General features: G+C 48.3%; 2 protein-coding genes across 2 annotated transcripts in view; both read left to right on the forward strand.

The window, feature by feature from the left end:
* The window catches only part of LOC130298320 (uncharacterized), a 57,641-nt gene that overhangs the window by 22,630 nt on the left and 17,832 nt on the right, over positions 1-17,179 (forward strand). The gene's annotated exons all lie outside the window — the stretch shown is intronic.
* Positions 3,087-4,336, forward strand: LOC130298321 (uncharacterized). Its single transcript, XM_056551252.1, has 2 exons — positions 3,087-3,578; positions 3,665-4,336. Exons 1-2 carry the CDS (start codon positions 3,454-3,456, stop codon positions 4,263-4,265), a joined length of 726 nt encoding a protein of 241 aa, XP_056407227.1. The 5' UTR covers positions 3,087-3,453; the 3' UTR covers positions 4,266-4,336.

Raw genomic sequence — 17,179 nt, forward strand, 5'->3', positions numbered from 1 at the left:
GTACCCCTTTAACCCCTTCATGACCCAGCCCATTTTCACCTTCAGGTCCTGGGCATTTTTTGAAAATCTGACCACTGTCACTTTAAACATTAATAACTCTGGAATGCTTTTACTTATCATTCTGATTCCGAGAACTGCTGTAACAATCAGCCACCCCTGTGCAAATCGCCTCAAATGTACATGGTGCACTCTCCCTTCTGAGCCTTGTTGTGCGCCCCCAGAGCACTTTGCGCCCACATATGGGGTATCTCCATACTCGGGAGAAATTGCATTACAAATTTAGAGGATCTTTTTTCCCCTTTTACCTCTTGTGAAAATGAAAAGTATAGGGCAACACCAGCATGTCAGAGTAAAAAAATTATTTTTTTACACTAACATGCTGGTGTAGACCCCAACTTCACCTTTTCATAAGGGGTTAAAGAAGAAAAAGCCCCCCAACATTTGTAAGGCAATTTCTCCCGAGTACGGCAATACCCCATATGTGTCCCAAAACTGTTGCCCTGAAATACAACAGGGCTCCAAAGTGAGAGAGCGCCATGCGCATTTGAGGCCTGAATTAGGGATTTGCATAGGGGTGGACATAGGGGTATTCTATGCCAATGATTCCCAAACAGGGTGCCTCCAGCTGTTGCAAAACTCCCAGCATGCCTGGACAGTCAATGGCTGTCCGGCAATACTGGGAGTTATTATTTTGCAACAGCTGGAGGCTCCGTTTTGGAAACAGTAGCGTACCAGACGTTTTTCATTTTTTTGGGGGAGGGGGGCTGTGTAGGGATAATGTGTATATGTAGTGTTTTTTACTTTTTATTTTAGGTTAGTGTTAGTGTAGTGTAGTGTTTTTAGGGTACAGTCACATGGGCAGAGGTTCACAGCAAGTTTGCCGCTGGGAGTTTGAGCTGCAGCGCAAATTTTGCGCCATCTCAAACTTGCAGCACTCACTGTAAACCTCCGCCCATGTGAGTGTACCCTGTACATTCACATTGGGGGGAGGGGGCAAACATCCAGCTGTTGCAAACTCCGAGCATGCCCTTTGGCTGTCCGTGCATGCTGGGAGTTGTAGTTTTGCAACAGCTGGAGGCACACTGGTTTGGAAACACTAAGTTAAGTAATAAACTTTCAAGTGTTTTGCAACCAAACTTAGCGTTTCCAAACCAGTGTGCCTCCAGCTGTTGAAAAACTACAACTCCCAGCATGCATGGTCTGTCAGTGCATGCTGGGAGTTATAGTTTTGCAACAATTGAAACAGCTGGAGGCACTGAGGTAGCAAACGGACAATGTTTCCCAACTAGTGTGCCTCCAGTTGTTGCAAAACTACAACTCCCAGCATGCCCAGACTGCCCAAGCATGCTGGAAGTTGTAGTTCGGCAATATCTGAAGGATCAGATGTTGCCGAACTACAACTTCCAGCATGCTTGGGCAGTCTGGGCATGCTGGGAGTTGTAGTTTTGCAATATCTGGAGGTCCACAGTTTGGAGACCACTGTATAATGGTCTCCAATCTATGCTCTTCCAGATGTTAGAGAACTACAACTCCCAGCATGCCTGAACAGACTGAGCATGCTGGGAGTTGTAGTTTTGCAACATCTGGAACAGCACAGATTGGAGACCATTATACAGTGGTCTCCAAACTGTGGACCTCCAGATGTTACAAAACTACAACTCCCAGCATGCCCAGAAAGCCAAAGGCTGTCTGGGCATGCTGGGAGTTGCCGTTTTGAAACTCCCAGAGGCAGCAGTGAGATCGCTTTACGGCGATCTCACTGCTGCCAATGAAGATGCCGCACTGCTGCCGGAAACTCACCTCCGGGACGCAGCGCCGCCGGGACCGCCTGGAGGACGTCGCTCGCAACGGGACCACTCGGGACACCGCATGGTCGGGTAAGTGATGCCGGGGGATGGGTAAGGGACACTTAGCAGAGCGGTGTGTGTCCCGATCCCCGTGATCGGGACTTACACACCGCGCTGCTAAATATTCTGATAGCGAAACGCTGCTATTAGCTAGTCAGAGTTGACCAGCTGATAGCAGCGATCGCTGGGGGGGGGATGAAACCCCCCGTGGTCGCATGGTAAGATGGCTGGCTATCAGTGATAGCCACCATCTTACCGGGCGCTGTGGGATGCCGCGAGTAGCGGCAAAAATGTTCATGACGTACCTGTATGTCATGGGTCGGGAACACCTTGCCACCCATGACGTACAGGTATGTCATAGGTCGGGAAGGGGTTAATGGTATAGAGAACTGTGTCTAGTGCATTAACTCTGATTTTTTGCCCATTGAAACCAGTAGGCCCATTGTGGTCTATGGGGAAAGCTGCTGAGTTGCCCATAGCAACCAATCAGATCGCTTCTTTCATTTTTGAAAAAGTCTCTGAAAAATGAAGGAAGTAATCTGATTGGTTGCTATGGGCAACTCAGAAACTTTTCCAGGAAAATATGCTGAGTTGCCCATAGCAACCAATCAGATCGCTTCTTTCATTTTGCAAAGGCATTGTGAAAAATGAAAGAAGCAATCTGGTTGCTATGGGCAACTGCACAACTCTTCCTCTACACTGGTCTTAATGAATCTCCCCCATAGAGGGAGATTTATCAAAACCTGCCCAGAGGAAAAGTTTCTGAGTTGCCCATAGCAACCAATCAGATCGCTTCTTTCATTTTTGAAAAAGCCTCTGAAAAATGAAGGATATTTTTGAGATTTTGGAAGCTGGGATACTCACTACACCCATGCATATCTAGATAATTAAGTATGGGGGGAACTTAAATTTATTTTTTAAATCACATGGAGTTTTGACTTTACTTCATTATGGTCGAATAAAGCACTTAAAGAGTTCCTTAAAATTAAAGATTCACTCTTTTGGATGAAAAGGGGCTTATTTATGTAAATCAATTATACGCTTTAGGTCAAATAAAGTCGTTTGAAGAGATAGCCCATAAGTGTGTGGGGGGAAGACAATCACAAACATTGTTTTTTACAAATAAGTAACACAGATCATAAAGCAATAAAAGGAGAGATTGGAGATTTCAGGGATTCTATATATAAGAAAAGTTTAATTAGACTATTTCCTTATGCAAAGTTGCTGTCTGGGCATGCTGGGAGTTGTGGTTCTGCAGCGGTTGGGGGTTCACAGCTTGAAGACCACTGCTATAGAGGGTGCAAATGTATCTGAGCCCTGGAACTCAAATAATGTGAAATATGAGATGATCAAAATGGAGCCCCTGCACTAATTACTTGGGTTCTGAGGTCTGTAAGGTCCATAGTAAAAACATCAGGTTCTGTCTATAGCAGATACTAAATCATGGCAGCTCAAAGAAACAAGCAGTCATTCTGACATGTCACATGTGATGTCATAGACAGCTGGAGGCCTGACATCCCACTGACAGCCGCCCGAGCCTTCAGTCTGTTCCTGTGCGATTAGTGAGAATAGTGAGATTAGCGTCTTCTTTTTCTACTTGTCTGAAATGGAGCTAAAAGGACTGGGGTTCGTCCCCCTCCTGTTGGCGTTTTGGTGTGCGGCCTGGCTTGCCACCAGCTACATCATGACGGTCGTCCTCGGCCATGCAGCCTCGCCACTGATGAGCATCAGGTAAGATAAACAAGCAAATGATTCTTATTTCATGGGTTGGGAGTGAGGAAATATCCATAATAACATTGGTTTCTTTTCCTTCACAGTGACGTGGGAAATGTCTTTCCCGAAAGCATATTATTCAGAATTGGATTCATAGGGACGTCCATTGGCACTTTGGTACTAACCTTTCTTATTTATAAGTATATGGTTATGCATACTGAAGAGTTCAGGGGTCATCAGGTCCTGATCCAGAGGATCCTGCTGGCCATTGTGTGGGCCTCCTGTTTTTCCACAGCTGTTATGCATGTATTGTCCCCCGAAGAATATCCCAGGATACACTTTGTCAGCACGATAATTTCCATTACATGTGAAGCCTTATACTACCTTGGGCAGTCCATCCAGATGTATAAATTACCAGGAGCAAAAAAAGTCATCCACCATAGTAGATGCACCTGCTGTGGCCTGACTTTTGTCTGTGTAGTTTTCTATTTTGGATATGAAACATTAAAGGAATTATTCCATAATGATGAAGACTGGGACGAGATCCGTGAAATCCCCATCATAATCATCGAGTGGGTGATGCTTCTACTGATCCTGATAAACATCGTGACCTATTATTCCACCATGCAGAGGTTATTGTTGACCGTCTCCAGAAACAGCTGCACACTCTCTCTTAGAGTAAAAATTGATGACTTCGGGGTGTAGACCACCACGGGGGCCATCAAGTGGACTTCTGGGAGAGATACTGCACAGGACACGGAAAACATCTAAAGAAGAATAACTGGGGGACTACATATGGTGCCAGTAATCATGACACAATAATATGAGCTGGTGATATTACCTATACAAAAAAAAATAAAAAAAATAATAAAAAAATATTGGTGTGTGAAGTGTAATACCTAGTTAGAAAAACAGAATCAAATTCATCATTATAACCCCCCTCTGCATTACCCTGTTTATTATTTTTCAAGCAAGCACTTTGTTCTAATTCGTCCACTCTCTGGCGTGCTCCTTGTATAAGGGGTTTGGGATACCCTTTTTGTTTAAAACGATCCTCCAGGTTCTCTAGTTGTTGTAGGTATTTTTGTGTGGAAGAACAATTCCTTCGGATTCTTTTCATTTGACCTAATGGAATGTTCTTCTTCCATTATTTAAGATGGCAACTGTTAAAGTCGAGGTATCTGTTTGCATCCACCTCCTTAAAATAGTTGGCAGTATGCGAACAGCCATCCTGAATATAGATATTTAAATCCAGGAACTCACATTTTTTGGGGGGACTGATGCAGCGCTGCCTTTGGATATCTCTGGCTCTGCCATAGCGCTTTTTTTGAGGGGGCGTGTCGGCTGCCCCTTCGTCTGGTGGTCAACACTAGTGTTGCTCGCAAATATTCGCAATGCGCGAATTCGCGAATATTCGCCAATATAGCACTATATATTCGAAATTACGAATATTGTTTTTTTTTTTTTCACAATACACATCACAGTGATCATCCCTCTCTGCTTCCAGCTTGTGTGGTGTAAAGAAGGCTCTAATACTACTGTGTGAGACTGGCGTATGAATTTTCGCATATGGGAAAATTTGCTTATGCACATTTTCATTTATGCAAATTTTCGCATATGCAAAAATATTACGCGAATATTACGAATATGCGAATTTAGCGAATATATGACGAATATTTGTCCATATATACGCGAAATATCGCGAATTCGAATATGGCCTATGCTGCTCAACACTAGTCAACACGCGCTATCTGGCCAGCGAGCCAGGGCCCCGTACAGGAGATCACGGGGCCCCCCAGCAGTCGGACACCCCACAATCTGAAATGTATCCCCTATCCTTGGGATAGGGGATGTTTTTCAACACTGCACTACTCCTTTAATGGCCTCCAAAATGAAGTTCCTCTGATGTATGGGCATCAAGGGATCTTCCACTAAAAAAGATCACACAGCTTCCACTCCTCTGTCATGTGGGATGTTACTATATAATGAAGCAATATCTAGCGTTGCCCACATATAGTCCTCTTCCCGTATGATATCTTTCAATAGGGTTAATAAACGCCCATTTATCTCTGAGGTATGCTGGTAAAGACACCGCACATTTCTGTAACTGATGGTCTATATATTCAGATAAACATCTGGCAACTATCGGACGACCAGGTGTTTTTTTTTTCGGTCTTTATGTACATTAGGTAGAAAATAAAAATAAGGTACATTTGGTTTGGGGTTAAATATATATCATGTTTTTCCCTCTTAAAGGGGTACTACGCACCAAGACATCTTATCCCCTCTCCAAAGGACCCCCGTGATCTCGGTTGCGGCACCCTGTTGTCATCACTGCACAGAGAATACAGGGGCCAGCACATCGGCATAGCCATTGACTGTCCTGGCATGCTGGGAGTTTTGCTACAGCTGGAACTCTTTTTATTAGAAAAATATAAAACTTTTACAAAACACAAATACAATGCTTAATCAGCTGAAACATAAGGATGAAAAAGTAACAAATATAAACTCTTTGTTACAGAATAAAAGGACCTACCTAACCAACCAGCCCAGCTTAACTCAACTACCAAATAATGCCTGATACTACTAATTCTTACCTATTATCCTTCCAAACACACATACACACACACATTAATTACCAACAAAACATAAATATAGCTTTCCTTAATTAAGTTTTAACTGAAAACATCCGAATAGGAAACTTATCCCCACATACCATACACAAAATGCATTAAACAAAAATAAATAGGGCTAACTGCCATAAAAATAATAAGGAAATAAATAAAATAATTCCATCTTGGAAATACCATTAATTTTACACACAGACAACAACCAATACTCACAATACATATTAGATCATAACAACGAAAAAAATAAAATAAAGTAAAAAAAAATAAAAAAAATTATAATAAAAAGAGGGCTTATTGCCATAACTAAAAATAATTCCAACTTGGAAATTTCATTTATTTATTTATTTTTTCCCCTTTCTCCTTTCCCTTCTCTTTAAACTATAGTAACACACACATGCATGGATACATTACCATAAGGGGGAAAAAATAAACACAATAATATCAACTAAAAGCTGGTCCGACTGCCTTTACCCAACAATGAGGTATAACACTATACAAAAATACATAAAACTATTTATACTTATGAAATACATGTAAACAAGAATAAAACCTAAAGAAAAATAACCTACACTATGAACTCTCCCATCACCCACACCACTCCCACTGGACATGGTCAGAGTTCGTGTATCACAGTGTTTTTTTATTTTTTTTTTACTGAAACAGTCATTGTCCATAAACTGACCCAAGTCAGACCCAAAGCATCACCCCCTCCCCCCAACAACCCCCACCCAACTTAAAATTAATCCCCCCCCCCACTATTATTAACTAACTCAACAATGTACTAATTCACTACAACCACAGAAATAATATGAAAAACAAAGTAATACAGTACTTCAAACCCCCACCAGGCACAAGATTGGTTGCCTGCAAGCCCTTTACATTCAAATTACAGAAAACAAAACAAAAAGCTAGAGTGACATGCATAGCCCACCACCAGGAAGAAGGATGGCAATCCTGATAAAACTAAGTTTCAAAATGCTTACCCTATGAACCTTACTTCTAACCCTATCGCTATCCCTTCATAAAACTGACCCTATACTCACCCTAACATCTATATACTGTCCCTAACCAAAATTAAGGTACATCAAAAGAAAACCCTCTCCACAGGAGAGAAGCCCTACTGGTACCAAGACTGCCATACTCCAAAGACCTGATCTTCCCGAGGTCACCAGTGATGTTCCTACATACCTCCACCTCGGAGAGGACTTTCTGTTGGGTCGATACTAAGCACCGTGCATTCCACGTGTAGTACCTAACCACTAAGCTAACTAAGAATAAAGTGCCCCGATCACGGCCACCCAGGTTCCTGAATGCCCCATAAGCCCACTCCGGATAGGAAAGGCCGGCAAGTTGACTCCAGCCGATGGAAGCACCCACCCTGTTGTAAACCCCTATATTAAAGGGACAATGAAGCAGGAAGTGGTCCATGCTTTCCAGCGTGTCCCCGTACTCTTCTCGGGGACATCCCCGGTCATCAGAGTTCCTGTACTTCAGGTTGTCCCTCACATATAGCTTCCCCTGAAAGCAGCGCCAGGCCAAGTCCCAAAACTTCTGGGGGATCCTTTTCATATTTAAAAGATGCAATCCCACCGTCAGATCCCGACCTGGGCAGTCCCTGAGCGCCAGAGGCTTCTGGAAGTGGGTCAACAGAACCCGTTTGTCAAGGAACTGCCTTGACTGGGTCCTGATCTCCCACACTCCCAGACCCCACCGACGTATCGCCTTCAGAGTGGGGGTAGCGTAAGCCGGAAGATATCCATGTGGTGTACGGAGGTCCTTCACTTGCCCTCCTGTCTCCCATTCCTGGAAGAAAGGCCGAAACCATTCCCTGCAGGAGAGTACCCACGGAGGAGCCCTCTCTGACCAGAGGTTTGCAATGTTGGCTTTCAAGAAGGTGTTCGTTAAGAACACCACAGGGTTTACCATAGATAAACCCCCTAGTCTCCTCGTGCGGTACGTTACCTCCCTCTTGACTAGGTTCAACCTGTTCCCCCATAACAGTTGGAAAAACAGGCTGTAGACCCTAGTGTAGTAAGCCTCTGGTAAAATACATACGCTGCCCAGATAGATAAACAAGGGGAGCAGGTACGATTTGATCAGGTGTACCCTTTCCCTGAGGGTCATAGACCAACCCTTCCACTGGTCCACCCTCTGAGTGGCATCCTGGAGCTTACCATCCCAGTTTTTGGTGGGATAATCATCCTGGCCGAATGTGATGCCCAAAACTTTTGCTGAGTCTTGGGGCCCTGGAAGGGTGTCCGGGAGATCAAACGTGGGGTCTCCCCCTCCCAGCCAGAGACTCTCACACTTATCCTGGTTGATCTTAGACCCGGATGCCTCCGAGTAGCGGTCCACTTCCGACATCACCACATCGGCCTCCTCTCTCGAGGAGAGGAAAATGGTGACATCATCAGCGTACGCCACCACTCTCTGGGCGACACCCGGCTCCGCCAGAATCATCCTGACTCCCGCCAATGGTCCGCAACTCACCCTCCTAAGGAAGGGATCGATCGCAAATACATATAAGAGCGGGCTCAAAGGACAACCCTGACGGACTCCAGACCCCACCTCAAAGAGCGGCCAGACCACCCGTTCACCAGCGGGAAACTCTCTGCCCCTGCATACAAGATCTTAAGCCAATTAACAAAAGTACACGGTAAGCCATATCTCAGGAGGACGGACCAGAGGTAGTCATGGTTCACTCGATCAAATGCTTTGGCCTGATCCAAGGAAAAGTAAGTACCCCTTCCAGAGACCCGCACTACTCCGCTCCACTGCCTCCCTGACACTGAGGACAGCACTTAAGGTGCTTCGGCCTGGAACAGAGCAGTGCTGAGCCCCCGAATTGAGCCGGGGTGCAAACTTCACCAGCCGATTAAACAGTATCTTGGCCAGAAGCTTCCTGTCTGTAGGTGCGAGTAGAAGGATCTGACGACCTCCAGGATCCCTGATCTGGACCAATTCAGAGATCCCGTACTATCAATCAGTCCTGAGACTACTTTACTACTCACTGACATCTTGCAGTTCCTGTAAGGGTCGGGCGAGCGGTACTTCCCGTAATCCCTCTCAAAAACCAAAGATGCTTGCCTATCGTACTGACACCTCATCAGCAAGGACTTCACTCTGGAGATATCCTCTCGGCTACCTCCAGTCGAGACGAGAAGCTCGAGTTTCCTCCTCAGTCCCTGATACAGGCGATACCTGTTTAGGGACCTGAGGCTCGAGAGCTGGCGGAAGAACCCCGCAACCTGCTTCTTGAATATCTCCCACCACTCAGACTTACTACTACAAAAGTCCAGTAAAGGTACCTGACTTTGAAGAAAATCCTCAAAGGACTGTCTTATCTCTGTTTCCTCCAGGAGGGACAAATTCAGCTTCCAATAACCTTTTCCCATCCGGGGGGTCTCTGAAACATTCAGGGAAAACAAAATCATACAGTGGTCGGAGAACTCCACCTCAACCACGGACACTGCGGAAGAGACGGCTTCCTCCTTTAAATAAAACCTGTCTATCCTAGACCTGCTGCTACCTCGATGAAAGGTGAAACCCGTGTGGCCTGAGGGGCTCTGGATGTGGGCATCCTCTAGGCGAGCTTCCCTGACTATATTACTAAGGGCCACACAGTCATAAGCCAGCCGATCATTGGAACCTCTCCTATCTTGGGACCTCGTGACATTATTGAAGTCCCCTCCAAAGATCACTTGCCGGCTAGTAAAAAGAAAGGGCTTAATCCTCATAAAGAGATCCTTACGGCCCCACTTTGTTTGTGGGGTGTAGATGTTAATGAGCCAGAGCTCTTGTCCCTTCATGAAGACATCTAAGATCAGGCACCTCCCCATTTCTAACTCAATGACCCGTCTGCATTCGACCGGAGCGGTAAAAAGGACCGCCACCCCACTATACGGCTCAGCCACAAGAGACCAGTGGGAGGGGCCGCGCCTCCACTCTCTTCTGGCTTTCACCAGAGAGGCTAGATCTGACAACCTGGTCTCCTGTAAAAAGAAAATGTCGGCTTCAACACGGCCGAGAAAATCAAAGGCTGCGAATCTAGCCGTATCAGACTTTATACTGGCACAATTAATAGATGCCAGCGTCAATGGGGTGAGTGCTGCCATCCTGGGTAATTGAGTTAGACGGCCTTACCCATTATTTTTTCTTGCCCTTCTTCTTCACCGCCTCATCCCCTGAAGAAGAAGGAGCATTCTTACTTTCTTTAGATCTCTTTTTTGACTCAGACTGATCCATCTGGCTCCCATCTCCATCTGGCCCTGAGTTAGCCCTGCCCTCCGAGGAAGATGCCTCAACAGGACAGGACCCAGTTCCCCCTGGAGGCTCCAATCCCTCAGGCACCCCATCCTCGCCACCCCCCTCCAATGAGGGGGAGGAGATGGTATCAAGGACAAGGTACCTGTTCGATAGGTCAATCAGAAGGGGGGCAGGTAAGCTTCCTTTTAGGACCTGGCCTTTAGCACCTGAAATAGAGGACTGAGACTTCCCCTTTACAACTTTTTTGCCCTTGTCTTTTTTCGGCCTTTCCCTCCCCTCCTCATCCACACTTTTATAGTGGGAGGAATCAGAAAAGATCAGCCTCTTTGCCTTCCTCTTCGCGAATCCTCCTAATCTCCTCATCCAACACACCATCCCCCAGGGTCTCAGCAACATCTGGGCTAGTGACAGGAGCAGGGCCAGGAGCTACCCCCGCCACCTGAGAACTCTCCAGCTCCCTGCTCCTTCTGCGGTTTTCCTCTCGCCTTAGTTTGGCAGGCCCCTTCTTGCTCTTCATTAACCCTTTTGCTCCTTCACCCATGCCCGTACCCTCCCCAGCCGGGGCAACCCTAAAGCTCTCCCCAGCTGGAGCGGCCACCAAACGGGAAAAGGCGCTGGGGCAACGCTTGAAAGGGTGTCCTAGGACAACACACAGATGACACCGGATCTGCCCACAGGATGCAGCCAAATGACCAGCCCCACCACAAAAAGCGCAAACTTGCACAGTGCAGGCTGCGCTAAAATGGGTAGGACTACCACACCTGTGGCAGACTTTAGGCTGCCCCTGGTAGAAGACTTGGATTCTGTCACGTCCGAGTAAGGCTGCCGATGGGATGTGGGCAACTGTGCTCCCTGAACGCCTAAGTTTGACGGAAAACGTCCAGGCCCCAGACCAGATCCCGTGCTCATCAAGATTTTTCTTGGGCATGTCCGTCACATCCCCATAACGACCGAGCCAGGTCATGATGTCGTAGCAAGAGAGCGACTCGTTACGGGTCAAAACGGTCACTCTCTTGGTTTGGTTCTGCCGGGATATCGCTTTTACAGCGAAATCCCGCCAGCCGGGCTCGTTCTTCACCATGTCGTAATTCGACCAGAAAAGTTCAAGACCCTCTGGCCGAACAAAGCTGATGTCGAACTCAGAAGAACCATAGGGGTGAATCAGGGCAAAGATGTCACTCGCCCTGAACTCCATCTGAAGGAGGAGCTCAACCACCCTTGCCCGGGGCGGGCACGCTGTCACGATGCCGGCTGGCAGGTAGTGGATCCTCTGTGCCAGAGAGGGATTGGCGTGGACCGTGCTAGTGGATCGGTTCTAAGTCACTACTGGTTTTCACCAGAGCCCGCCGCAAAGCGGGATGGTCTTGCTGCGGCGGTAGTGACCAGGTCGTATCCACTAGCAACGGCTCAACCTCTCTGACTGCTGAAGATAGGCGCGGTACATGGGAGTAGACAGAAGCAAGGTCGGACGTAGCAGAAGGTCGGGGCAGGCAGCAAGGATCGTAGTCAGGGGCAACGGCAGGAGGTCTGGAACACAGGCTAGGAACACACAAGGAAACGCTTTCACTGGCACAATGGCAACAAGATCCGGCGAGGGAGTGCAGGGGAAGTGAGGTATAAATAAGGAGTGCACAGGTGAACACACTAATTAGAACCACTGCGCCAATCAGCGGCGAAGTGGCCCTTTAAATCGCAAAGACCCGGCGCGCGCGCGCCCTAGGGAGCGGGGCCGCGCGCGCCGGGACAGGACCGACGGAGAGCGAGTCAGGTACGGGAGCCGGGGTGCGCATCGCGAGCGGGCGCCACCCGCATCGCGAATCGCATCCCGGCTGGAGGCGGTATCGCAGCGCCCCGGGTCAGTGGATCTGACCGGAGCGCTGCAGTGACGAGAGTGTAGCGAGCGCTCCGGTGATGAGCGGGGACCCGGAGCGCTCGGCGTAACAGTACCCCCCCCCTTGGGTCTCCCCCTCTTCTTAGAGCCTGAGAACCTGAGGACCAGACTTTTGTCTAGAATATTGTCCTCAGGTTCCCAGGATCTCTCTTCTGGACCACAACCCTCCCAATCAACTAAAAAAAAAAAGTTTTCCCTCTGACCTTCTTGGATGCCAGAATCTCTTTGACGGAGAAGATGTCCGAGGAGCCGGAAACAGGAGTGGGGGAAACAAGTTTGGGAGAGAAACGGTTGATGATAAGTGGTTTAAGAAGAGAAACGTGAAAGGCATTAGGGATACGAAGAGAAGGAGGAAGAAGAAGTTTGTAAGAGACAGGATTAATCTGGCACAAAATTTTGAAAGGACCAAGATAGCGTGGTCCCAACTTGTAGCTAGGGACACGGAAGCGGACATATTTAGCGGAGAGCCATACCTTGTCTCCAGGAGAAAAAATGGGAGGAGCTCTTCTTATCAGCAAACTTCTTCATGCGTGATGAAGCCTGTAAGAGAGAATTTTGGGTCTCTCTCCATATGGTGGAAAGATCACGAGAAATTTCATCCACAGCGGGCAGACCAGAGGGCAAGGGGGTAGGGAGGGGAGGAAGAGGGTGACGGCCGTACACCACGAAAAATGGGGATTTGGAGGAAGATTCAGAGACTCTGAAGTTATACGAGAATTCGGCCCATGGTAGAAGATCTGCCCAATCATCCTGGCGGGAGGAAACAAAATGTCGTAAATAATCACCCAAGACCTGGTTAATTCTTTCTACTTGTCCATTGGATTGAGGATGATATGCAGAAGAAAAGTTTAATTTAATCTTGAGTTGTTTACAGAGAGCCCTCCAGAATTTTGACACGAATTGGGCGCCTCTATCCGAGACGATCTGCGTGGGCAACCCGTGAAGACGAAAAATGTGTACAAAAAATTGTTTAGCCAACTGAGGCGCTGAAGGAAGACCAGGAAGAGGGATGAAATGTGCCATTTTGGAGAATCGATCAACGACCACCCAAACAACAGTGTTGCCACGGGATGGGGGTAAGTCTGTAATAAAATCCATACCAATCAGAGACCAAGGCTGTTCGGGGACAGGCAGAGGATGAAGAAAACCAGCGGGCTTCTGGCGAGGAATCTTATCCCGGGCACAGACAGTGCAGGCTCGCACAAAGTCCACGACATCCGTCTCCAGAGTCGGCCACCAATAGAAGCGAGAGATGAGTTGCACAGATTTCTTGATGCCTGCATGACCTGCGAGATGGGAGGAGTGACCCCATTTGAGGATTCCGAGGCGTTGGTGTGGAGAGACGAAGGTCTTTCCTGGAGGAGTTTGCCTGATGGAGGCTGGAGAAGTGGAAATCAGGCAGTCAGGAGGAATGATGTGTTGCGGAGAGAGTTCAACTTCCGAAGCATCCGAGGAACGAGAGAGAGCATCGGCCCTAATGTTCTTATCGGCAGGCCGAAAGTGAATTTCAAAATTAAATCGGGCAAAGAACAGAGACCACCTGGCCTGGCGAGGATTCAGCCGTTGGGCAGACTGGAGATAGGAGAGGTTCTTGTGATCGGTGTAAATAATAACTGGAAATCTTGATCCCTCCAGCAGATGCCTCCATTCCTCAAGTGCTAATTTAATGGCTAGAAGCTCTCGATCCCCGATGGAGTAGTTCCTCTCCGCCGGAGAGAAGGTCCTAGAAAAAAAACCACAAGTAACAGCATGCCCGGAAGAATTTTTTTGTAGAAGGACCGCTCCAGCTCCTACAGAGGAGGCATCAACCTCCAATAGGAAGGGTTTAGATGGGTCAGGTCTGGAGAGCACGGGAGCCGAAGAAAAGGCAGACTTGAGCCGTTTAAAGGCGTCTTCCGCTTGAGGAGGCCAAGACTTGGGATTGGCATTTTTTTTGGTTAAAGCCACGATAGGAGCCACACCGGTAGAAAAATGTGGAATAAATTGCCTGTAATAATTGGCGAACCCCAAAAAACGTTGGATAGCACGGAGTCCGGAGGGGCGTGGCCAATCTAAGACGGCAGAGAGTTTGTCTGGATCCATTTGTAGTCCCTGGCCAGAGACCAAGTATCCTAGGAAAGGAAGAGATTGGCATTCAAACAGACATTTCTCTATCTTGGCATAAAGTTGATTGTCACGAAGTCTCTGAAGAACCATACGGACATGCTGGCGGTGTTCTTCTAGATTGGCAGAAAAAATCAGGATATCGTCCAGATATACAACAACACAGGAGTATAAGAGATCACGAAAAATTTCATTAACAAAGTCTTGGAAGACGGCAGGGGCGTTGCACAGGCCAAAGGGCATGACCAGATACTCAAAGTGTCCATCTCTAGTGTTAAATGCCGTTTTCCATTCATCCCCCTCTCTGATGCGGATGAGATTATAAGCACCTCTTAAGTCCAGTTTGGTAAAGATGTGGGCACCTTGGAGGCGATCAAAGAGTTCAGAGATGAGGGGTAGGGGGTAGCGGTTCTTTACCGTGATTTTATTAAGACCGCGGTAGTCAATGCAAGGACGTAGAGAGCCATCTTTTTTGGACACAAAGAAAAATCCGGCTCCGGCAGGAGAGGAGGATTTACGGATAAAGCCCTTTTTTAAATTTTCCTGGATGTACTCAGACATAGCAAGAGTCTCTGGGGCGGACAGAGGATAAATTCTGCCCCGGGGTGGAGTAGTGCCCGGGAGGAGGTCAATAGGACAATCATAAGGCCTGTGAGGAGGTAGAGTCTCAGCTTGTTTTTTGCAAAAAACATCCGCAAAGTCCATATAGGCCTTAGGGAGACCGGTTACAGGGGGAACCACAGAGTCACGGCAAGGGGTACTGGGAACCGGTTTTAGGCAGTCCTTGAAACAAGAGGGCCCCCAACTCTTGATCTCCCCAGTGGACCAATCCAGGGTTGGGGAATGGAGTTGAAGCCAGGGTAGTCCAAGGAGAATTTCGGAAGTGCAATTGGGGAGGACCAAAAATTCAATCTTCTCGTGATGAGGTCCGATGCACATTAGAAGGGGCTCCGTGCGGAAACGTATGGTACAGTCCAATCTTTCATTGTTTACACAATTGATGTAGAGGGGTCTGGCGACACTGGTCACCGGGATGTTGAACCTGTTGACGAGAGAGGCCAAAATAAAATTTCCTGCAGATCCGGAATCCAAGAAGGCCATAGTAGAGAAGGAGAAGGCAGAGGCAGATATCCGCACAGGCACAGTAAGACGTGGAGAAGCAGAGTAGACATCAAGGACTGTCTCACCTTTGTGCGGAGTCAGCGTACGTCTTTCCAGGCGGGGAGGACGGATAGGACAATCCTTCAGGAAGTGTTCGGTACTGGCACAGTACAGGCAGAGATTCTCCATGTGGCGTCGTGTCCTCTCTTGAGGTGTCAGGCGAGACCGGTCGACCTGCATAGCCTCCACGGCGGGAGGCACAGGAACGGATTGCAGGGGACCAGAGGAGAGAGGAGCCGGGGAGAAAAAACGCCTCGTGCGAACAAAGTCCATATCCTGGCGGAGCTCCTGACGCCTTTCGGAAAAACGCATGTCAATGCGAGTGGCTAGATGAATGAGTTCATGTAGGTTAGCAGGGATTTCTCGTGCGGCCAGAACATCTTTAATGTTGCTGGATAGGCCTTTTTTAAAGGTCGCGCAGAGGGCCTCATTATTCCAGGATAATTCTGAAGCAAGAGTACGGAATTGTACGGCGTACTCGCCAACGGAAGAATTACCCTGGACCAGGTTCAACAGGGCAGTCTCAGCAGAAGAGGCTCGGGCAGGTTCCTCAAAGACACTTCGAATTTCCGAGAAGAAGGAGTGTATAGAGGCAGTGACGGGGTCATTGCGGTCCCAGAGCGGTGTGGCCCATGACAGAGCTTTTCCAGACAGAAGGCTGACTACGAAAGCCACCTTAGACCTTTCAGTAGGAAACTGGTCCGACATCATCTCCAAGTGCAGGGAACATTGGGAAAGAAAGCCACGGCAGAATTTAGAGTCCCCATCAAATTTATCCGGCAAGGATAGTCGTAGACCAGAAGCGGCCACTCGCTGCGGAGGAGGTGCAGGAGCTGGCGGAGGAGATGATTGCTGAAGCTGTGGTAGTAGCTGCTGTAGCATCACGGTCAGTTGAGACAGCTGTTGGCCTTGTTGCGCTATCTGTTGTGACTGCTGGGCGACCACCGTGGTGAGGTCGGCGACAACTGGCAGAGGAACTTCAGCGGGATCCATGGCCGGATCTACTGTCACGATGCCGGCTGGCAGGTAGTGGATCCTCTGTGCCAGAGAGGGATTGGCGTGGACCGTGCTAGTGGATCGGTTCTAAGTCACTACTGGTTTTCACCAGAGCCCGCCGCAAAGCGGGATGGTCTTGCTGCGGCGGTAGTGACCAGGTCGTATCCACTAGCAACGGCTCAACCTCTCTGACTGCTGAAGATAGGCGCGGTACAAGGGAGTAGACAGAAGCAAGGTCGGACGTAGCAGAAGGTCGGGGCAGGCAGCAAGGATCGTAGTCAGGGGCAACGGCAGGAGGTCTGGAACACAGGCTAGGAACACACAAGGAAACGCTTTCACTGGCACAATGGCAACAAGATCCGGCGAGGGAGTGCAGGGGAAGTGAGGTATAAATAAGGAGTGCACAGGTGAACACACTAATTAGAACCACTGCGCCAATCAGCGGCGAAGTGGCCCTTTAAATCGCAAAGACCCGGCGCGCGCGCGCCCTAGGGAGCGGGGCCGCGCGCGCCGGGACAGGACCGACGGAGAGCGAGTCAGGTACGGGAGCCGGGGTGCGCATCGCGAGCGGG

Source organism: Hyla sarda (genome assembly GCF_029499605.1).
Source record: "Hyla sarda isolate aHylSar1 chromosome 2 unlocalized genomic scaffold, aHylSar1.hap1 SUPER_2_unloc_1, whole genome shotgun sequence".
Lineage (NCBI taxonomy): Eukaryota > Metazoa > Chordata > Amphibia > Anura > Hylidae > Hyla > Hyla sarda.

What these genes read in the sequence shown, in the direction of transcription:
- LOC130298321 (XM_056551252.1), top strand. Translation starts at nt 3,454, where the DNA reads ATGGAGCTAAAAGGACTGGGGTTCGTCCCCCTCCTGTTGGCGTTTTGG. An exon ending in TCGCCACTGATGAGCATCAG is followed by an intron (nt 3,579 to 3,664) that starts GTAAGATAAACA and finishes TTTCCTTCACAG; the next exon opens with TGACGTGGGAAATGTCTTTC.